This window comes from Rhineura floridana, chromosome 13 (assembly GCF_030035675.1).
Source record: "Rhineura floridana isolate rRhiFlo1 chromosome 13, rRhiFlo1.hap2, whole genome shotgun sequence".
Taxonomy (NCBI): Eukaryota; Metazoa; Chordata; class Lepidosauria; order Squamata; family Rhineuridae; genus Rhineura; species Rhineura floridana.
The window spans coordinates 1,850,932-1,874,327 of record NC_084492.1 but is presented as its reverse complement, the minus strand read 5'-3'; the positions used below and the strand labels follow the sequence as shown (position 1 = coordinate 1,874,327).

Below are 23,396 nucleotides of genomic sequence, written 5' to 3'. Positions count from 1 at the left end.
GAGAAGACTCACATGCACATTTTTCCTGTTAGAATCAGACCACCACCAGCTGAGCAACCCTTGCAGGTCAGGAAAGCTTTTCTGCATCAAGTCCTGAAATGCTGAAAATACACCAAGGCTGATCAAAACAGATCCTGGGTTTCCACAGCCCTGTGCTGGCTAGACAACTGGGAACAGCAGAGATACCCTCTTTGAAGACTACACAGAATCCAGCTCCATCATAGAGTACTGATTAATATATGAATGACACCCACCCACGAACAAGTGCCCTCATCACATGCAAAGCAAGAGGTGCTTGGTTATTTCTTAGTTGTGCATGCAGGAAAGGGCAGTACAAGTTCCCACAATCCCAAAAAATGCAATACTGTTTGTGATTAAGTAATGGTGTAGAAGTCCCACCTATGATACCTGAGGTGGTTTTGAGAGAAACAGTCATGTTACCATCATAAACCAAGGATTATGCAGCTAGGCCAGGACTATTGCAATGAAGATGCACCCCAAGACAGAGTCCCAGGAATATAGCCCAGGATAATTGCCCTGGTAGAGATTTCAGGAACAAACAGCAAATGTAGTAGCACGCAACACATTAAAGGCTGCCTAAAAAAGGAAATTTCCAGGGGTGGGCTAAGGGAACCTTGGGAATTGGTCAGACGTGGGTGGCAGTGACAATAAAAACAAGAGATCCCGAGAAAGGCCATGGCAATGAGTTCCACAGGCAACACTATCAAGAGGGCCCTGAACAAAACACACACAATGTTACCAGCAGGTCCCCAGAGGGAGGGGCAACAGTGCAGACAAGGCTACAGCTCCCAAGTGACACAGGCACACTGAGGAACTCCATGTGCCAACAGCTGAAAGGAAATGCCAATAGGCTACAAGAAAATACTGGGTATGTGATCGTCACTGCTTATTCTGCAGGCAGGCAGACAGGAACCTTTAAAAACCTACAAATAGGTAGATAGTCTCTCTAACTAAGTATGTGTAATTTTCTCACACTTGTGCCTATTCCAATACAAGCGGGACTTGCCTCTGCATTATAAAACATACTGAAAGCCATAATCCCGAGAGGTTACTGATCCAAAACAAACTGCAGATGCTCTCCAAGCACAACAGCTTGAACCAACTAAGACTGCTTTCCGATTAACAGCAGCGTTCTGAACCCTACTGCTGAACCCAACATGTCATTTACCATCGTATTTGCATCATAAAAAACCTCCTACCTTCAACATGTCTCCTCACGGTCCAGACGGCATTGGGGTTACCAGGCAACTCTGAGACTGCCATTTCAGATACCTAGCGAGATAGAAATTTTGTTTTATACTCAAAAAAGCTAAAAGTGGATGTTCTGTACACCAAATAAAATGGACCTAAAGAGTAATATTGTACAGAGAACAGAAGCAGTCTCCTTTGGCTACTACGAAGATACTTTAAGCAGAGTCAGACCAATGGTCCCTCTAGCACAGCACTTTCCTCCAAGATCCTTTTTAAACAGGAGAATCCAATGACTCAACCCAGGACCTCCTTCACCTAGAGCAGAAGCTCTTCTCCTGAGCTGCGGGTCCTAATTAGAAGGCAGCCCCAGCTGGATATAGGAAGATGCCTGATATCAAGTTATAGATTGGTTTGTAGATTGCATCTGAAACAAAAGATTGTTTTCAGAGTTGACTGGACTCCACAATGCCTTTTTAAGAAAAAAGTTATTATCTATTAAGACCTTTATTAATATTTATTACCTGCCCTTCATCCAAAGCTCCCAAGGCAGGTTACAACAATTTTAAAACACAGCATTAAAAATAATGAAAAACAACCTAAAACTCTAGCACTGACAGGCGGTGCCCTTGTACTGCTCCACATGCAACCCTATGTCAAGTGATTTGGTCCTGTCCTAAAGTCACAGTCAGAGGTCATCAGCCACATAAACATGGTTTTGGACACCTCCTTGAGATTTACACATGGTACTGCTCTACTGAATTACGTACTGGTCCTTTGGAACCTGCAGAGGGACAATTTAACTGGCTTCTACGGGCACTCATGGTGGCTAAATGTCTAACGCTTCAATAATGGAAGGAGAAATCTACCCCCTGCCCCCGAGTCGTACAGTGGACAAAGGACATGACTCAAGAAGGTGACCTTCCATAAACACAAGATGGGAAGTTCTCTGACATATTATTTATTTATTACATTTATACCCCACCTTTCTTTTCATGATAGAAACCCAAGGCAGCTTGCATATGATTCCCAGGCGGTCTCCCATCCAGGCACTGACTAGACCTGACCCTGCTTAGCTTCAGCAGGGAGCTCGCTTCATGTGCCTTCAGACCATAGCTTGGGACCATATGTATGGGCTCCTGACCTACTTGTTTGACTATCCAAGGGTTGGGCTGGGCCACCACCTGTCTCTCCGCCCCTTTCTTTTCTCCTACCCCTTACAGGTTTGCACAGAACACCAAATTTTGATCATGTACTGTTTGACTGCACTTGTTTTCTCTCTCTCTTTTTTCTTTCTTTTTGGAAAATTCACTAAAAAACGATGAGACTGGTTTGATATTTATGACCTCTAATGACATACTACCTCAGTGCAGCAGACATGATTCACCCACGCCACACTAGAATCCAAACACTGTGAGATAGATCAGGCTGACACTCTCACCCTATTCAGGTGCTACAATTTCCAACCAAAGCCACAACCAAAGCCCCCCCCAAGCCTCTCCATGATCGGGAGTCTTACAAACACCCTTCAATCTTCCCACTCAGTGTGGGAAGCTCAGGAGTGGAGTGGAGTGGGTGGGGCTGGAGGCAGGGCTGGGACACACAATGCCCCCCCCCATGTCCCAATTCATAATCCTTGAACAAAGCTCAGGCGACTGGTCCCAGGTGATGCCGTGAGGTTCACAGCTGAGTGGGGATGTGAACCAAGGGCGTTCCCAGTCCTTGCATGAACCACTCCACCACACTGGCTCTGCACTCACGGTCTACATTTCGAATGGCGCCAGCTCTCTATGGTTTCCAACAGAGGTCTGTCCCAGCCCTAATCCTTTCACCAGAGAGGCCAGGGACTGAGCCCAAGAGCTTCTACAGAGTGTATACTCTACCAGGGAGCTTCCTGTCAGCTCTACACCACCCATCACAAGGCGAAAGCAGCTCAACGTTTTCACTCAGAGGAGGATCTAGAAAGGGAAACCAGAAATGACTGTGCAAGGTGCTCCTCCCCTCCTTACCTCAAGTCCATGTCTGAGGACCCTCAGAGATGATCGAGGCCCCCTTCCACAGGCCACATACAACTGAGGTGTGTCTTCATTAGCCAAATCAGCTATCTACACAGAAAGCCAAGACACAGAAATAAGAAACAAAAGGTGAGGAGTTGCTCTACTGAGCTCTGTGATCACTTTCAGACCATTATGTTACAGCCACAAAAATGTACTCCGATTTGCAAGACATGATTCATAGGTACATCTGATAACAGTGTTGGATGAGCGATAGGGCAGACATATAGAGAAAGTGCCTAGGAATACTTGGAAAGGGCCATCAGTGCACCTACAGGTATGTCAGACAAGTGGCTACAAAATGACCATCTGTGTTGTAGCCTAAGGCACAGGCTGAACCCAGAACAATAGCCTGCCCGGTCATTTGCTTTCATGGAAGCCGGGCTCTTCCCCCAGGAGCTCCTCCCATGTTATGTAGCATCCGGTGCCTTCTTAAGAGGTGAAGCAGCTGCATCAAAGATCAGTTCTACTCAGAGTTCTACTCACTGAAGTTGATGGACTTGATCCGTGTAGGACCATTAATTTCAACTGGTCTACTCATTTTTGTGAGATATTTTTAAATATTCACTTAGATTTTGGGGTGTTTTGCACATGCTTACCTTTTTACACATCAGAGGGGCATACAAACCCCAAGAGGCCTTTTGTTCTCCCAAGACCCCCAATTTTAAGAAATAAATTATTGTTTCTTACTGATTGCTCCCATAGGTCCCCCACTATCATATTGTAATGCCAAACATTTTTGTGGCCCCCAAGATCCTCCCCACCCCCAACTTTAACCCTTAAAAAAATACTGACCACTCCCACGGGGACTAGAATTTGCTGGCAGGTGACCTCTGTGCCCTGAGAGAACTCTCTCCCTTCAGATGTTCACATCTGTAAAAATGCTGAGCCTTCACCCATAGCAGGTAGCACAGAATACATGCAGTTACTAATGGCATGACAGCGCACTTGGCAGATTTAGGATATAATGGATTTCCCCAGCCTTCCTTTCTGGGCCCCTAGCAAAGCCTGTTGCAAATTCAAGTGAAAATCAGAGAGGCAGTGAGGTGCAGTGGATACAACTCCCATGGAGTCAGACACTCTCACATACAGGCTTCACCCCAACTTACTACCACAAGGTAACAGTTGTGAAGATAAAATGGGGGGGGGGTACAAGCATGTTGCCCTGAGCTCTTCAGAGGAAAGGCAAGATACAAATATTTTTGTTTTAATACATTTTAAGGATGTTTTGTTGTAATATTTTAAAGTCTGTTATGATGTTTTAGAGGTTTTTTAAAGTGCTTTTGTTTGCCACTCTGGGCTCCTACTGGGAGGAAGGGCAGGAGATAAATCTAATAAATAAATAAAATATGACAAATAAAGCCTAATTCATTTTGTGTTTTTGATCTGAAGGTAGAGTCCCATAGGCTCATGCCACTTCTGGAATTATTCCTAAGGCCTTGCTAGCGATGTGCTGCCCAACATCTATGGTTGACACAGAATGCAACAGTTTGTCACAAGCAGAAGGACCATGCAAAAGAACCAAAATGCCCAACACACCTGGCAGCACAAGATAGGAGACAGGCTGTCCAGTTCATCCACCAGCACCAAGTTCTTGAGCGGGCGAGGCTGGAAAAAGAAAGTGTCGCCTTCCTCCAGTGGCATGGCAGAGGAGAACTCTGGTTCCTCATCGTCATCGCCGAGATGAGCTATCTGATAGAGGTAGCTGCAAAGAGAAGGGGGGGGGTTTGAGCAGGGCTACTTCTTTGGAGGAAAGTTGACAGTTCCCCTTACCCTACCCCCGTGAAGGCTTTGCTCTTTCCATTACGCCCAAGTGGTAGAATTGCTTGCATGAGGAAAACGCTTTGAGCAAGGGCAAGCAAGAGTAGCTGAGGGGCCAGGTATGAAGCCCATATCCATTTCCTTATCTGCCTGTCTGTCACAACGACAAACAGTAGGAGAAGCTCTATGCCCCGGATCCTTTCTCTTCCAATTACTAGAATGAGCTGTATGATGACCAGAAGGTGAAAGCCAAGAGACACAAGGAAGGAAGGCTGGTCACACCTATCTGATAAACCTCAGTTTCAGAAAACAGAATAGCTAGTAATTATGATGCTTTCTGCCGGTTAGACAGGACTTCAGTTACCCTCATATAGACTTGGGTAAATACATATTCTATGCATGACAAAGAAGCAAAATTTCTAGATACTCTGTTGGTCATGGAACCAACCAGAGAGGAGGCAACCCCGGACTTAATCTTCAGGGGCACCGAGAACTTGGTGTGACATGCAAGTATTGTTGAACTGATTGGGAAAAGGAACCACAGTGCTATCCAACTCAACATACAGTGCCTTGCAAAAGTAATCAGACCCCTGGCCAGTGCTCTCATATGACTGAATTACAAATGGTACATTGCAATTTCGTTCTGTATATTTTATTTTGAAACTCAAAATCAATTATTGTAAGGTGACATTAGTTTTATGTTGGGAAATGCTTGTAAGAAACTTAAAAAACTGAAATATGTTTTATAAGTATTAATCCAGCACCCCACATTAATGCACTAACAGCTTTAAGTCTTTTGGGGTAGGTATGCACCAGCTTTGCACAGTGTCAGAGAGATTTTGGCCCATTCTTCTTGGGAGATTCGCTCCAGGTCGATCAGGTTGGTTGGATGTCGCTTGTGGATGACAATTTTCAAAGAGTGCTACAGATTCTCAATGGGATTGAGATCAGGACTTTGACTGGGCCACTGTAGGACATTCACCTTTTTGTTCTTGAGCCACTCCGATGTTGCTTTGGCCTTGTGCTTGGGATCATTGTCCTGCTGAAAAGGGAATTTCCTCCCAAGCTTCAGTTTTTAGTGGACTGAAGCAGGTTCTCTTGTAGTATTTCCCTATATTTTGCTCCATCCATTCCTCCTTCAATTTTAACAGGATGCCCAGTCCTTGCTGACGAGAAGCATTCCCACAGAATGATGCTGCCACCACCATACTTCACTGTAGGGATGGTGTGTCTTGAGGCACGGGCAGTGTTAGGTTTGCGTAGCACATAGTGCTTTGAGTTTTGGCCAAAAGCCTATCTTGGTCTCATCTGACCACAAAACCTTTTCCCACATCACAGCTGAGGCACTCTCATGCTTTCTGGCAAACTCCAGACGTGCTTTCAGATGGCATTTTTTGAGTAACAGCTTCTTTCTTGCCACCCTCCCGTACTGGCCAGTATTATGCAGAGCTCTTGATGTGGTTGACTGGTGCACCGTTACTCCACTCCCAGTCACTGAACTCTGTAGCTCCTTCCAAGTGATTGTTGGCCTCTCTGTGGCTTCTCTCACAAGTCTCCTTCTTGTTTGAGCGCTGAGTTTTGATGGACGGCGTTTTCTTGGCAGTGCCTGGGTGGTGAGATGCAGCTTCCACTTCCCGATTATTGATCCAAGTGTGCTCACTGGGATATCCAAACACTTGGATATTAGTTTGTACCTTCTTCCTAATCTATGCATTTGTATTACATTATTACTCCTTTCTGTACTATGCTCTTTGGTCTTCATTTTCCTTCAGATCCACAGCCTGACCAATGATCCTTCAACAGTGGGGGTTTTATCCTGACAATATGACAGCAACTTTAACAGTCCACAGGTGGAGGCCAATTGTGTCCTCAATAGGGCAATTTCTTTCATCTGTAAACTGGGAGCTGGGGCTGCATATTTATGCAAGCAACATGTTTCAATTTTTTATGTTTCTTACAAACATTTCCCAACATGAAGCCAATGTCACCTTGTAATAATTGACACTGAGTTTCAGCGTTTCAAAATATCATACAGAACAAAATTACAATTTACCATTTGTAATTCAGTAATATGAGAGCATTGGTGAGGGGTCTGACTACTTTTGCATGACACTGTATATGTGTAAGTAGACAATTGCTAAGGAAGTTCAAGTCTCTTCAGAATGCTTGGGGGTTGTCCAAAACCACAATAATAGCTCAGCTACAATGTATACTGCAGAAGCAATCACAGGGCCAAGAGGTTGTCAGCAAATTAACAAGCTACCAGAGGCAAGAATTCTTTCAGAAAATGGCAGTCTTATCTAAATAAGGAGAACAAAAAGGAACACAAATTTTGGCAAAAGAAATGCAAGCAGACAATAAAGAGTGCAAGGTTGTTATTTGTTGCTAAAAACATTAGCAATAAAAATTGTTTACACATATTAGAAGCAGGAAACCAGCTAAGGAGGCAGTTGGACCATTGGCTGGCAAAGGGAGTCAAATATGTGGTAAAGGAGAAAAACGACACTGCAAAGAAGCTGAATGAATTCTTTGCATCTGTTAACGGAGGATAATGAACTACATTATACTGCTAGCCACAATGGCCATGTGCTATCATCAGCATGGGAGGCAGAATGCCTCAATGCCAAGTGCTGGGGAGCACAGCAGGGAGGGAGAGTGCCATTTTGATCAGTTCCAACTTCCAAACTTCCCAAAGGCCACTGTGAGAGTACAGGATATGGGACTAGATGGGCCTTTGTTCTGATCCAACAGACCTCTTATGTTCTTACACATCATTGTTTCTCCTCGCACCCACCCCACAAAATGCAGAGCAAATACTAGTTAATTCATTTGCTGAAACTGAGGTTTAATCAGAATTGCTACAATTTAATCAACAGAGCTATAAATAGTGGCATATGGTCATCCCTGTGTTGGGTATCTGTTCTGAAACAGATCAACACAGGACCACTTTTGAAAACTCTACCACAAAATGTGCATGCAGATGCAATAGCCATTACACTGAACAGTTTTAATGCCTACAGCCAGAAGAAGCTTTTCTGCTGTCATATACCTTATTCCACCCACTGAACTAGCCAGTCAGCACCCTTGGCTCATTTGGCCAATCCATGTACTCTAGGAGCAAACAACCAGCCACTGAAGAAACTTACAAGACTGTAAACAAACCGACTTGACCTCTACAACTGATTTCACCACCATGTATTTTTCCTCTGTTGTTCTGTGAATCCTCCATTCTGTTCTCACCCTGACAGGGGAGGGATCTTAGCTCAGCTGTCCAGCATCTGCTTTGCATACAGAAGGTCCCAAGTTCACTCTACAAGTGGTATTAGGAACTGCCTGAAACCCTGAAGAGCTGCTGTCACTCAGTGTAGATGATACTGAGCTAACTGGACCACTGCTCTGACTCAGTGGGGGCATGCAATACCGGTCCTACTCAGAGTAGACCCACTGAAGTTAATGAACACAACAAATTTAGGTTAATTTCTATGGATCTACTCCAAGCAGGACTTTGTTGACTATAACCCCTCAGTACAAGGATGCTTCCCATGCTCTTCATGCCCTCTTCAGCTTTCTGCAGCTTGAACTTAGCCATGTGAGACCCACATGCTCTCTCCTCCCAACAGACATTATTTACTTACTTAGTCTCCTTTCTTTTAGGGCAACCCATCGCAAGGTGACTTACAGTAAAAATAATAAAACCAAAACAGAATAAAAACACCAGATTAAAAATGTATTGTTTCCGTCTGCTCTTACCCCAACACCCGTTCCCCTCCATGACTTCTTCGCCCGCTCCCTTTAGCTGCTGGACCACACTGAAGCCTCTTCCCTCTCCTTCCAAGGTCTTTCATCTGAAGAATCCCCTTAATTACTACAGGATCTGATACAAAAGCGTTTGGGCCTCCTTGGCTAAACAGATCCAAACTCTGATCCACACATAACGCAAGACACCTGCTTGCTGTACGATTCTGAAAACCAAGTATTTATACACCCCTTGCATGAAACCAGCTACATGAAGCCACCAACTAAGCCCTATCTGTGGTGGCTGCAGGGGTATGAGACTCTGCCAAAACCTGAATCCGGAGAAGGGAAGGGAGCCAGAAATCCACATACACTTGCAGATCAACAACAATACCAAGCAGCACTTTAGAAGGAAATTCACTTACTGGTTTCCAAACTCAGAAGCCACAAAGAGAAACCCCGTTTTCAGCACACACATGGCAGCAGCGACAGGAACTGTGTCAAAGTACTTGAGTCGAATTTCTGTTACCTGAAACCACCACGAAAGAGTTATTGCATGATATGGATGCTAAAGTCCACACAGACTATTCAGGCTCTCTCCACCCACCCACCCACCCTGGAAGACTTACCATGTCCTCATCAGTCTCCAAGGTGATTTTGAAGATATCACCTTGCTCGGTCTGAGCCAAGAAAAAGAACATTGACTTGGTCTTGTGTGTTGCAGAACAGACAAAAATCATGCCTCTTTCAGGATCATCCAAATCATTCTGTTATAGAGAACAGCAAGTCAGAGACTCAAAGGGAAAACTGCCCTAGCGGAGTCAGTTAGAAGTCACTTGTGGCAAAAAGCATCCCACTGCCCGTCTCTTTTTTGCACACCCATTTCCCCTCCAAATTCATGTGATCTCTCCCTCCTTCCTCCCTCTCCCTGGCAGTGTCCGATTTCCTACATATTCCCAGATGACCTACTTGTCCCTCATCTGTCTACCAACACTCCCTGTCAACATTTCTCTGGCATCACTCGGAGATACTGCCACTCTTCACACATCCCTCTCTAAGAAATATTGGATGCGGAAAGAGGAGGAGGAGGCAATCAGTCATGAAATCCTGCCACTTCTTCCTTTGTAACATCTCAAAAAGGTGTTCTATCTCGTTGCTACCTCTTGGGTGGCTTCCCCCTTGTGCTGTCTATCCCCTCCAAACCAGACATGTCTTCCCACACACACACACTGTAGGATGCCACTACTCTCGCCAGCAGCCCTGCCATGCTCCATGTAAAATTCAAATTCTGCCCCCGCCCCTCTCCCTGCTTCTATTCATTCTGGAAAAGGTCTCCTCCCTGGGCCCTCTGCTCTTCCCTCCTCCCATACCAAGACACTTCCTGCTCTCATTTAGAAAGGCAGCTCTAGCCACCCACCCCTAGTCCCCAGCTCTCCACCACCACCAGCTGACTCTACCTTCCCACTGTTTTCTCACTGTGAATTGTCCATACCCAACACAATACATTTATTAAAATATTTATCTCTCTTAATCTCTTGCCAGCGTACCTCATGGAGAGCTTACAATCAAATATTAAAACATAAAATCAAACCAACAAAAATAGCACAGAAAACAAATAAAGGCCTGCAGCAGCAGGGGGGTAAGGAGTGTTAAGATGGCAGTTTGTAAGGTCTCAGATGCCCTCTAAAACAGAACATTTTTATTTGCTCCCAGAGGGCTCCAAGCAGACTGTACTGCCCCCAACCCCACCCAGGAAAGGAGATCCAAAGCTTTGACACCACCACGAGGAAGACCTGAAGTGGACATCTTCCCTGCAACTCTGCTTTGGACCACCTAACACAGCCTGGTTTTAAGAAGCACATCCCTCTGGACAATGACTTCAATGTCCTGCACAGCACTCAGTACATTACACTGAGTAAATTGTCATAACAATTTACTTGATCAGAAGGAAATGTCATCTCCATGATAAGCATCAGAGAAGAGACATCATCTCATCACATCAAGCCACAGTAGCATTTTCACTTTCGGAGTACAAGCAGGTCTCTTATATGAGAAGTGTGAGGAATCCTTCTACCCTTAAGTAATATTTCCCTCCACGACAATTTCAAGTTCCAGTGAATGAGTATTTTCATGGCTGGTTCTGTAACAAAACACTCTAAGCCCCACTGCTCAGGCAGAAGACTGTGCATCCCTCCCCAGGACTGACCTGTCCACATCTCCACCATTGGCCATTGTGGCCAACCAGTCGCTGCCAGCCACCCAGCTGGGCCTTCCTCCCCGCCTACCTGCCACAAAGACAATGATAGCACAAGCACTGTCCTGAGTGCCTGTCTCACTCCTTGCTCTGAGAGGTCACCCTGGAAAGTGCAGGCACTGCCGCAATTTTACTGTGAAGGCAGCAAATACTGTTTAGCAACTATTAAACAGGAGTATTTTCCACCATCGCAACAAAGCCACTTTCTAGAGCAACCACCTTGCCCATAATTCCTCACTCTAAGGAAGCACTCTTTCCAGAGCATTGCAGTGAGTTCACTTCTGCTGGAGGGGGCGGCAACAGCAACAGCGTAGTTGGCCAGCTGGGTAGCCTCAGACAGAACAATGTCTTCTGGATACTTTAGAAGACTTAACAAGAGAGTGACCATTACATGAAAAGCTCATGAAATTCCCACACCAAGTCAACTTTTTGCTGCCACTTATCCCACTAGCTGAGTAAGGAAAGAGAATTAACAGCAGACCATGGGAAGACCAAGTCCCTACTCTCATGGAAGCCCAAGTTTACTTTGACTCCCATCTTTCCACCAAACAGCTTAAGGCACCATCTCTGGCTTTATCCTCATAGCCTTGCAAGGTAACTGGCCCAGAGTCACCTACAGGCTTTATGGCTACGTGGGGCTTCCCCACTTCTAGTCCAACACCCCAACCACTACACCAGACTGGCTCTCTATCAAGCGTCACACACACGGTGCCCATCTGCACACATGCCCCTGCAGAGGCCTTCCCTGGTGGCCACAGGGACCACTTGACACCAATTAAAGTATATTTTCTGTATATTTCCTCCTTCCTACATGTATCAATACCTGAACACCTATATACATTTATATATTCATGCCATTTAGTATAAATACTGCTATTGGAATATTTCTATGTGCTTTTGCACTGCTATGCATTTACTTTAAGTATTATTCTATCACTGTATTCACATTTACAATGGTATCTTTTAAAATATATGTACGAAATGCACATACAGTATTGAAACTGACAGAAACACAGTACAATAGGGCCCCGCTGTTCGGCGCTCTGCTAGTACGGCAGCTTTCACTTATATCCATGTTCATTATGTTCGGCGCTTGTTCTGCTTTTTGGGCATTTTTCAGCATGACGCGCTCAGCAGCTGAGTCGGAGAAGGGCGTTGGCAGTGGCAAACTCTGGAGGCAGCAGCAGCACTTTCTTTGGGGGGGGATGCACATGCTGAGCCCCCTTCCTAGGGGAGGAAGGAGCAGCGTGCAAGCCCGGGGGCAGGGAAGCCTCCAGGTCCTGCAGCAAAGGGGCTCGGCGGGGGGTGGATGGCCCCAAATGGGAGAGGGAGGACCAGTGGGCAGCCGTCGAGGCCAGCCTTGCACACCTGCGGCCAGCGAGGCTCCCCTCCTCAAGAGCAGGGTCCAGGTGTTGCCGCGTAAGCGCCTTTTGGATCCCGTATCCATCAGCACAATCCTAACCGTGCCTACTCAGAAGTAAGTCCCGGTGACTCCAAAGGGGCTTACTCCCTTGGCCAGCAAGGTTAGGATTGCAGCCGATCCATGCTCGGCGCCGCAGGTGTCTTTTGCGCAGCAAGGGCCCTTCTCTCCCGGGGTGTGTGTGAGACCAACTGTGAGGAGGCAAACCGTTACCGGGGGGGGGGGGGGCTTCTTCTCTCCCCTCTTTTTATTTTACAAAAAAAGAATTTAAATCTATTACATTTTTCTCTCTCTCCCCCCCCAATTTTTGGGCTAGCTACGAGGTGACTTCTGTCTCTCCTCCTCGACACCGCCCCCCCGCCACTGCATAGGGTTAGGGAGAGGAACGACTGCTGCAGGGACCCACTGAAGCCTGAGCTAGGGGGGTGGCAATGCTTTGGCACCTGTGCCGCCTCCCTTGACCCTCCATGCACCCCCTTATTGCCTGCACCCAGGACCGCTCCCATCACCCTGCCCTTGGTATGCCACTGGGTGTCGGGCGCCATTTTATTGTTGATGATCCACTTTTCAGCCATTTTCACTATTCGGCGGGGGTCTGGAACCTAACCCGCCGTATGAGTGGGGCCCTACTGTATTTGAGATAAAGCCAGGAATGTTTTTAAATTTCTCCATCTTGTCTGTAAAACAAAGCATACTGAGTGTTGCATTGCTTGCATGCACTATGGAACCAGCTAGTTGCCCAGGGCCACTAATAACAGAGTGATCTATGTTATGATAGCATGTAGTGAATGTGTGGTGTATAGATGAATTTCTTGTTCTAGGTCTTATGGCTGAAATTAGAGAGGGCTTGATGGTTACTTGCATGATTGTGCGAGTATGAAAAATCAGGAGTACTGGGCATATATAATTTTACATTTTACCATTCCTGCAGTGAGTGACTCACAAGTATCACCTGGACATCTTTCAATAAGTCTTTTAAAACCTTTTATATAGGTGTGGCCCCAACACTCCTTCTGCTCATTCCCACTATCTCCTGCCTTGATCATCCACGAGTGGCTTTGGGTTCAACGGTAAGACCTAATTCCCTGACACTTCATGTCACACACACACCCTAATTATATTAGTCTTGAAATAAGCATTCTGCTGTAGCTAATAGAATAGGTTGCAGAATAGAATAGGTACCCATGACAGGTGTTCACAAATGTGCCCATGGGCCAAAAAAAGGTGGACGAGCCTGGCTCCCTTTCCTGGTAAAGGAAAATATTTCCATATCTTGTTCACAAATAACACATTCTTTTTCATACAAATATTGCACATTTCCTTGCAAAACCTGCAAGGTGAACATTTTTTTCCAGCAGCCCAGAGAATATTACTTTTAGATAGTAGAAGCTACAAGAGCCTTACCCTTCTCCTGGGAATGGGACATCGAATATCTGGTTGGTCACCAAAGTTTTTGTAGGTGATGTAGTTTTCAGAACAAATCAGTACCCCACTGGGACCATCAGAGCCTCCAGGCACTAAAGAGCAACAAAACCAACTTATACAACAATGAAAAAAGCAGCTGCATCAAGAGTTTGCTCTTGGTCTCACATAATTTGTTCACCTGAGTTGCACTTGAGAATAAAATGCCCAAGCTTGCTATCGTTTTCAGGCTTAAAATATGCTAGTATTCAAGTAGAAGTGAAAGAGAGGAGGGACTTGCAAATATCTCACTTTTCATTCAACGCCATTTTCCAATTGGTTGGCAGGCCAATTCTACACTCTGGGTGCCCCTCTGCCATTCCTGTTCTTTCTATTATTGACCTGGCTGTCACAGTTCTTTTTGACAAAGGATTTATGCTTGAACTTCTACTGTAATAAAATGTCATGTTGGGACTGGGGTGCAGACAACGACCAGGGCAGCAAAGAAAAGCACAGAGAGAAGAACTCAGGGGGCTTGATGGTAAGCTTTGTGCTGATCTAATAATGCCTTTTGCAGGCCGTCTACCAAGTAACAGAGGGTTCCATTTTTTAAGCCCAAATAGAACACAGAGTGGAAACACTTGTCGCTCTTTTGTAGAGCATGACATGAAAGCAACCCCCTAAACAACTATTAACGATAAATAATTTTAATTTATCAAATATGGCTTGAACCTACAGAAGACATGAACTTATCTCTAATAATTATCTTTCTGATTACAAAGTATAATGCCTTTTCCCTAAAAAGACTGGAAACTGCAGTACCTGTTATAAGAAAGTTCCCATGTTCTTCCAAGGGTTCGCTATATTTCCTGACCACGTGGTTCAAACCCAGATCTAACTCGTAAAATGTCAAGGTCTGCTGGGTGTTGGCTGCTGCTTCTCCTGTGGGGTCATTGTCAGCTTCCTGGGGAAATATATGTACATCAGACAGATATCAGTGAGAAATTACTGTGATACTGTGCCTCGTAAGAAAAGATACATTTGGATGATTTTTTTAAATGTAAACTGCCCTTGGACTATCTATTGAACAGCATTACAGAAATGTTAATAATAAAAAGAAAAAAATTAAAAACTAATCATGGAGACTGAAAAGGTTTGTCTGCATATTACACATAGCCAAAGTGCTGGAAAATGCAACTTCCATGAAAATCATTTAACGTATACAACAATTCGATTGTGATTATTCAGGTTACCGCCTGCCACCATGCAAGTAGTCATGAGGAAGCAGTGCCTGTCTTCCCAAAAGTTCCACAGCTCCTCAACTGTGTGGACCAGTGCTGCTGGGACAGGCAACTACCATAACATAGCATTGAGTTTCTGCTGCTGAAAACCCAGAGCTCTATATTTCAATCCTATTTGATTTATTACTTAAATTTATATCCTGCCTTTTCACACAGTATCATCCCAGACAGTTAACAACAAATAAAAACAAAAAGAAAACATAAAACAAGCCTATAAAACATAAAGCATTATAAGTACTCTGTCTTTCCATGCCAGGGCACATGATACAAGAGTCAGAGTTCCTAGTGAGGGTTCTGGTGCTCTTCTGGCCTCCGCACCCCAAAGATCGTTCATGCGTACATGCAGCAACAATGACCAAGGGGAGAGATTATATTGGTACAATATTGACCTCTATCGTTTAACACCTATTGTCATAAAATAGGTGGATCATAATTGATGCCATTTTTAAATAATAATAATAATAATAATAAACTATGTTTTTGTATTACCTTTTTACCACCTTGTGAAGGGTTGCATAGAAATATCTTAATAAGTAAATAAAATATATAAACAAACAACAGCATCCCAAAGCACTTCAGCAGGCTTCCAGAGACTTTCCTAAGGAGAGTGCCTACCCTACATACATCTACAATAAAAGAAGGCCAAGCTGGGCAAAATGGGTACAAGTTGGAAAGCTGAATTTATTGGCGTAACAAGTTATCACATGTGACAGTTGCACTTTTTGAAAAAGGGGAGACAGACAAACAGATGGCAGATGCAGCACCCTGGAGAGACCCGTGTCCCTCAGTACCTCATAATCCATTTCCAGGCAAGCAAACATGGGGTTTTCAAACCCCACATCTACTCCAACTACATGGTAAACCAAGGTGTTGGCTTTGTGTGCTTCCAATGGGGAAGAAATTGTGAGTCTGGCTGCGGCATCTCTGTTCAGAATGTACACTAGCTTCTGTTTCTCAATGGCACCTGGACAGAGAGAGAAATAAACACACTGAGAATACAAAAGTGGAAGATGGCACTTTAGAGCCAAAGCTGCCCAATCCCTACTCCTGCATAAGGAGAAGGGAAAGTGCAGCCAGCAAGCCTCATAGTCCGTCCAAGACAGAGCTGTCTCTCCCCTGCTTCGATGCAACACTAAACCATGGCTTAGCATTTTGAGAATGAATCACAGCAAGACTAGGGCTATACCCCCTCTCACCCTCTAGAGTAGCCACAGAGTTCAGAAACTTTCAACTTACATTTTAGTTTAACTGCTATTTAGTGTATTGCCCAATCCCTAAACTATGGTTAATCTTAACTATAGCTTGTTGAAACAAGCCAGCTTTCTAAACTATGGTTAAGATTAACTTGTTGAGTTTTAGACATTATGACAACCTGCAGTAAATCTCAAAATAGAAGTTAAAGCTTCCAATCTCTTCCCACCCAAGTGTTGTCTAGTCTCATTCTGGTCATAATAAACCATGGTGTAGTGTTATATCCAAACAGGCCCAGTAACTCTTCAAGGCACGGTGGCTAACCTGTGGCCCTCTAGGTGATGTTGGAATACAATTCTCATCACCCCAGCTAGCATGGCCAATGGTCAGGGATTATGAGAGTTGTAGTCCAACATATAGAAGGCCACAGGTGAGCCACCTTGCTTTGAGGCTTGAGTATGAGAGCCGTATGTGTCACTGTCATAATGCAACTCTGTGTAAAGGAAGGACAGCACTGAGATGACAGCATACACAGCTCTTATAACCACGGCAATGGAGGTTTACTTGACGATGTTTTACTCATCACAAGCTGGCAGTTAATTACAAACCTGGGTTCAACATTTAAATTTTTATATAACAGCAGCTTTAGTTGTTAAGATTCATACTGACACACTCTTCCTCACAACTGCAATTCAGCTGAAAATGAGCATTTATAAAGAGATCCTGATCAAAATTGGATCAAAGTGTCTCCATGGTTCATTTCAGAGAAGAGACATGAATTCCTAATCATCACTTCAGGTCAAAGAAAACAAGTTATACCATATACACGGGACTCAAGGGCTTTTCTTCAAACTGACACCCTCAAAATGCTTCACTTACACACCATTACCAAATTTAGCTCTGTTTCTAGATCAGTTTATGCAGTCATAGGTACACACTACCACACCACCATCAAGAACCAAAGGGTCACCAGGGAAGTATTTTGAATTACAATGAATACCTCCAAAGTCCTTCACAACAGGGAATCACCTTCATTGGCTAAAAGTAAATCTAGCTGGTGTAGCAGAGTGCCCAAGAGCATGAAGTGGAAACGCCTGGTTCAAAGGTCACCTCAACCACAATCTCACTAAGCAGCCTTAGGAAAGCCACTATTTTACAGTTCCCATATGCCCCAGTGGGATTTCCACTAAAAGCAGTTATTGGATGCCAGGGTTAGGAACATCAACCCACATTTCTAACCTTTCATTTCTTCCATGCAGTTTTTTAACAACAGTGTTAGACAGCTCCCACTCAAACCCACCCATCCCAACTTACTGATCATGACAGCTCGCCCTTTAGGATCCACAGCCAAATACTGTCCAGGAACAATTCTGCGACAGCCACTCTTGCCAAAGGTTTCCTGATGGATCTTCTCAAACACATTTTTAGAGGGTTGGTATTCCAGGATAACAATGCGACCCGAATCACTGCCCACCACAATATAGTCTTTGGTCCCACCAGTTAACCTGAAGGCCATGAGGGAGCGGATGATTCCAAAGACTTCGACTGTCAACAAAGTATGAACCTTTCCTGTGTTTGGATCAGGGCGAAGCAACTCCAAGATTTTCCCTCGAGAAACAACAATTTCTTGTTGTTTGGTCCCTAAAAAAAAGGAAAGATCTTGATCACCAACCAAAAAGGAAGGAGATCACCAAAGCATCAACGCTCCTTTCTCTGCCGTATCTCCTATTGGTCTTCATAAGTTCAAACGTGCCTTATAAATTGGTTTCTGCAACCTGAGGGAGTTGTATTATTATTATTTATTGCATTTATATACTGCCCCATAGCCAAAGCTCTCTGAGCTGTTTACAACAATTAAAAACATTAAAAACAAACTTACAAATTTAAAAAATACATTTTTAAAAAGCAATTTAAAAACAAATGCTAAAATGCCTGGGAGAAGAGGAAATTACTTTTTTGTAATTACTTTTTGCAGAGAAAACTCATAAGGAGTTGTTCTCAAACTGTGGTGCTGGCCTGAGTGGTGCGCAAGAAATCAGAATACTGACCCTTGAGTTGGGATTGGAGGACAATGGGGAAGCCACTCACTTTTCCAAAAGCATACTGCTGTTCATTCTTGCACCTGAGATGTGACCCTGCCCTTTCCTTTGGATTAGCCACCCACTAAGACAAAGAAATGAACAAGGGCTGCAAGCCAAACCACTGCCTGATGTCTGAAGAGGTTTGTAAAGCTTTTGTTAATTTAGCCCTTAATTTTTTTTATAAATTTGAGATACCACATTCTCAGAGAATGCCCCCAAAGCATCACTGTCACTCTAAACAAAAACGCAGGCATACGGTTTCAGGAAAAACACAGAATGTATGCAGTATTAGACTTTGCATGCATCTGTCACAGTCACATAGACTTGCACTCAGAACAGAGTTTACCTGAAAAGTTGCCATGGATGGCATAGCTGATACCAGTGGCTCGTTGCAGAGTTAGGTTATAAAGGAACATGGTTTTGATCGATATCACTTTATTTCAGCCCACCTACTCAAAAAAGAAACATCAAGTAGTTAAAGACACTTGTGCCACAAACCCAAATGCTAGCTGGTTGAGAAAAATTGAACACAACCTGTTACTGCAAGATGCATCAACATGCAATCTTGGGCTGAGGAAACACACATTCTTTTACAAATTGTTAATTCTTATATTACAAAGAAGCTGGAATTTCCAGACTAGAATCGATGCTAGGCTGCTAGAGATAAAACAACTAAATGAATTACGACCCATTAAAAACTACTGCGTTTATAACGACATAAAGTTTTATGAATTAAAAGTCCACTTCTCCAGTCTTATTAAAAGGACATTAAACCCATCCACGAAGAATAAAGCCACTACGACTTCCAGTATGAGCGTCCCGATTTCAGCAGCAGCAGGACTCACTTCTGAGCAGAAGCGCATAGGGCGGCAGAGCTGCAACGTGCCCGGCCAGAAGCGTGTCTCCCTTTCTCGGCCTGCCACAACTAAAGAGCAACGACAGACCTCTGGGCGTTTACTCAAAAGTGAGCCCCTGCTTGGTACCGCGACTCCTGCTGCTTTAGACCAAAAAACCCGGCAAGAAAGTTCCTTCCTCCTCACTTGGGAAAGAAGAAACCGCAGGTGCAGCGGCGGCGGAGGCTCCCCGCTCCTCTCGACTGGAAGAAGCACGAAATGCGGCGAAGGTGCAGCGCGGCTGGAGACCCCGCGCGCCTGCTCGGCCGGGCCTCTTTCTGAGGGGCCTCGGTGGCAGCGCGCCGACGTGCGCCTATAAGCCGGCCATCATCTCCTCCTTTCTCTCCTTCTCCCTCCGTGAGTTAGGGCAGGTGCGGAGTCCGCTGAGCGGGATTCAGCCACGCCGCGGCAGGAGAAGCACGGATGGCGGCGGATCTTCCTGCAGGTTCACTCTCTCCGCAGGCCGTGCTCTAGTTGCGCCATTGCCTCACCGGCTTCCCGCGCTCCGCGGGTCCTTCCACACGCGTGGCGCGGGACTGAGCGCTGTGCTGCCCTCACCGTGCCTGAACCAGCCCCTACGACCCGGATGGCTTACTTCGCCCCCGATTCAGCCAGGTTTCTATAATCTCGCTATTTTCTTCAGAACCGCATACCCGCTCCTGTTTCCGCACACAGGCACCAGCTAGGACACCTATATTCAAGTTCCCAGATGTGACGTCTGGTCTTCCACGGTCATAGACTATCGTTATAGATGTACACACTGAATCTAGAGTGCGAGTTCACTTCTGACGCAGTGCGGCCAACGCTACTTGAACCCGTAAAAGACGGAATGGGACAGGCAGCCTCCTACGGCGGACGGACTGACGACTGCTGGGAGTTCATGCTGCAGCCGAGAAGCGGGAAGGCTGAGGAGGCTGCTTTGAATGGAGAGTGAGGGAGCGCGGCCCCCTTGCCGGCCTTGCGGAGAGGGCGGGCAGGCGCTGGCCGTCTCTGCTCCACTGTAGCCGTGGAGGGCCCGGGCCCAATCCCCGCTCGGTCTCCGTGAAGCTCCGCGGGTGGGCTAGTCGCTGTCCCTCGGCCTGCCTCGCGGGGCTGTTGTGAGGGCTGGAGGAACACCTTATGGCCCAGCCCGCCCGCCCGCGGTTTGCCCTTTCAGCGACGGACAGGAACCTCGCCCGCCCCGCCCCCTAGCGTCCTCATGTGCCCGGAATCTCCATTTCCAGTCTTAGGGAGCGCGACTCTCCACTTTCCTTGGTCTAGGGCGGCGCGAGGCTAAGATGGCGGCTCCAGCAGCGGCCCCGAGCCTGAGGGGAACGGACTCCGCCGGCGGCAGGCCTTCGCCTTCTTCCTCCTCCTCCGGGCTCTCTATGGAGCAGATCCGCGCCCTGACTGAGCTGCCGGACCTGGAGGCCGTCTACAGCCGCCTGTGCGGGGAGGAGGTGCGGCGCGAGGAGCCGCAGCCCTGGGCGAGGGAGAGAGGGAGGCGGCGGCGGCAGCAGCAGCAGCAGCGTCCCCCCTTCGCCTCCCGTCCCCCCACCCCACCCCACTCGCCCCTTGGGTGGCAGCTGGAAAGCGGCCGGGGAAGGGCGCCTGGCAGCGTTCTGGCTCCCGTCGGAGGCCGAGGCGAGCCAAGGTGCCGGCCTCCGCTGCCGCTTGGGCGGATGGCGACGGGGCGGGGGGAGCTCCTGGCAGGCTGCCCAGAAGCAGGGGAAGGCTGCCCGCTGCGATGAGGCCTTGATGGCTGGTGCCGGCTGTTCAGCAAACCACCCGCCCCGTAGTGCCAGCACCGTCGCAGAACCCGAGTTGTGCCCTTTGCATCCACAAGAGATGTTTTGGGATGACCCCTGTGGCTACATGGATAAGAGTATGTTGCGCTGGCAGAAGGCATGTACAAAGCAGGTTCAGGGCAGAGCAGCAGCCCTCATGGAGAACACATTCAAGAATTTTTTACCTGTACTGTATAGCCATACCAGAATAGTTGTTAAAAACCCCAGACTATGTCTGAAGGCACATGAGACCAGCTCCCTGCTGAAGCTAAGCAGGGTCAGGTCTGGTCAGTGCATGGATGGGAGACCGCCTGGGAACCATATGTAAGCCACCTTGGGTTTCTATCATGAAAAGAAAGGTGGGGTATAAATGTAATAAATAAATAAAAAGTCACGTCAAAGAACCAGTACGCATATTTCTCTTGTCTGCTGTAATGATGCCATAAACATCAGGTTTTTAATTGCAAAGAATAAGACAAAATCTTCCATGCTTCTCCCTCAGCTGCTACACAGTTCATGTACGCAGACCACTCATGAAGCTGGCTGTGGTGACATCTAGACCAATGCTGGTGCACAAGCCATTACCTTGGATAAGCACTGCAGAGTAGGTTGGGTGACCTTTTGCTGGGCCAGCTGCTTGAGTGGAAAACTAACCCCAATCAGGAAATGGCCAATACTCCCCAGATGGGAACAGCTGTTGCTTTTTTCCTGCCTCCCCACCCCCCAAGCTGTAGTAATACTGAAACTGAAACATACCTATGTTTTGTGCTTCCATGCACAGACACACTGGTGTTTAATTGCTACAGTTGTTTGGGAAGGGGCCAAATAAACCCTCAAATTGCTCATCAAGGGAGCTTGGAAGTTCTTCACTGCTTGCCTGAGGCAGGGGTCTGTTTCAATTTCTAGACAGATGTGGCAATAACTGCCAATACAGTCTGGTCTATAGGTCCCCAACCTTTTTGGATCTTGGGCACACTTGGAAATATTAAGAAACTTGTGGGCATCAGAAATATCCATTTCATGAAAGAAAAATGGGTGATGCGCAGAAACACATCCCCCCCAAAATAACCATAGGCAAAACAAAACAAAAATGAGAAAACCTCCCCCCAAACAACCAAAAGAGGTATTGGCCAACCCACCCAAAGAGACAACAAAAAGGTCATGCAACCCTCCAAACCAAGGGGCAATCCAAACCCTCCATAAACAAAAGACAACAAAAATCAGCAATACCAACATAAAAGCAGATAAAATAACACATCCAAGGACACACCCGGTTAACTCCCCTGTCCCCCAAATTTACCAAGAAGCAATGGGATCCTCTTTCTTTAGCTTTCCTGAAAACACTGCAAGACAAAAGCATAAGCCTCCAGCTGCCCCACTGTCTTCCTTTCCTGAAAGGAATCTCTGAGCCAAGAAAGACGGGAGGACAGGGTAGGTGAAAGCCTGCATATTGCTTGCTGCTGCCACCCAAGGTGTTTTATATATATGAAATTGGCAGGAGCAGTTGAACTCACAGTGCACAATGGGGAGTGTCCAAGGACGTTGTGGCACCTGTGGGCATTGTGTTGGGGACTCCAATTCTAGCTTAATGTGGATTTTGCTGCATGTTTGGATGTGATGGAGGACAGGGCTATCAATGGCTACTAGCCGTGATGGCTGTGCTCTGCCACCCTAGTCAGAGGCAGCATGCTTCTAAAACCAGTTGCCGGAAGCCTCAGGAGGGGAGAGTGTTCTTGCACTCGGGTCCTGCTTGCGGGCTTCCCCCAGGCACCTGGTTGGCCACTGTGAGAACAGGATGCTGGACTAGATGGGCCACTGGCCTGATCCAGCAGGCTCTTCTTATGATGTGCAACCAATATTGATCATGAGAACAAAGGTGCTTGTACTGCCTTGCTGCATCATTCCAGGGAGGTATGTTCCCCTAGAAGTTCACAAGCAGGATGTGATGGTGATTGGTATCTCCTGTTTATCTGGTAACATGGGCTCCAAGGTTAGTTGAGAGGAAGTGCATCCACTCTAGAATCTTTTTCTTGGATCCTTGATCTGCTATTTCATTGGGTTCTTCAGTACCATAGTTGATACTGAAAGGGACAAGCCACAATCTGGGAATTTATTAAGGCTCCAGCATAATTTTTTGTTTTGTTTTTCAGAAAGCAGTGGAGGAAGAGTTGGAGATGCTTCTGGAACAACAGGGCTCAATTGAGAGCAAGATGGCTGCCCTTCATCGCATGGGGTTAGTAAGACATTATGTGCAGTAATTGTCCATTGTTCCCAGGAATGAGCAGCGTTGGACAAAGACCATACTTACTGGGCTTGCCGTTGATGATCAT

At 46.1% G+C, this 23,396-nt stretch overlaps 2 protein-coding genes and 1 non-coding gene across 6 annotated transcripts in view; 1 reads left to right on the top strand and 2 right to left on the bottom strand.

The window, feature by feature from the left end:
- SF3B3 (splicing factor 3b subunit 3) overlaps positions 1–20,436 on the bottom strand; it is a 65,398-nt gene extending 44,962 nt beyond the window's left edge. The window contains exons 1-11 of one of the 2 annotated variants that reach the window (XM_061594000.1): positions 19,448–20,436; positions 18,754–18,856; positions 17,641–17,967; positions 15,927–16,099; positions 14,657–14,798; positions 13,838–13,950; positions 9,389–9,526; positions 9,185–9,288; positions 4,803–4,968; positions 3,219–3,314; positions 1,221–1,293 (exon numbers count right to left, since the gene is read on the bottom strand). In XM_061594000.1, the coding sequence (XP_061449984.1) occupies positions 1,221–1,293; positions 3,219–3,314; positions 4,803–4,968; positions 9,185–9,288; positions 9,389–9,526; positions 13,838–13,950; positions 14,657–14,798; positions 15,927–16,099; positions 17,641–17,967; positions 18,754–18,823 (1,402 nt within the window). In that variant the 5' untranslated portion in view covers positions 18,824–18,856; positions 19,448–20,436. The other variant, XM_061594002.1, reaches the window with a different exon arrangement.
- LOC133369472 (small nucleolar RNA SNORD111) lies at positions 17,046–17,127 on the bottom strand. Its single transcript, XR_009758902.1, has one exon. It is a non-coding gene; the product is annotated as a small nucleolar RNA SNORD111 (small nucleolar RNA).
- COG4 (component of oligomeric golgi complex 4) overlaps positions 20,196–23,396 on the top strand; it is a 41,457-nt gene continuing 38,256 nt past the window's right edge. Inside the window, exons 1-2 of one of the 3 annotated variants that reach the window (XM_061594007.1) lie at positions 20,196–20,739; positions 23,217–23,299. In XM_061594007.1, coding sequence (XP_061449991.1) covers positions 20,578–20,739; positions 23,217–23,299 — 245 coding nt within the window. In that variant the 5' untranslated portion in view covers positions 20,196–20,577. Of the gene's footprint in view, positions 20,740–22,265; positions 22,498–23,216; positions 23,300–23,396 lie in introns of those variants that run through there. The other 2 variants (XM_061594006.1, XM_061594008.1) reach the window with 2 other exon arrangements.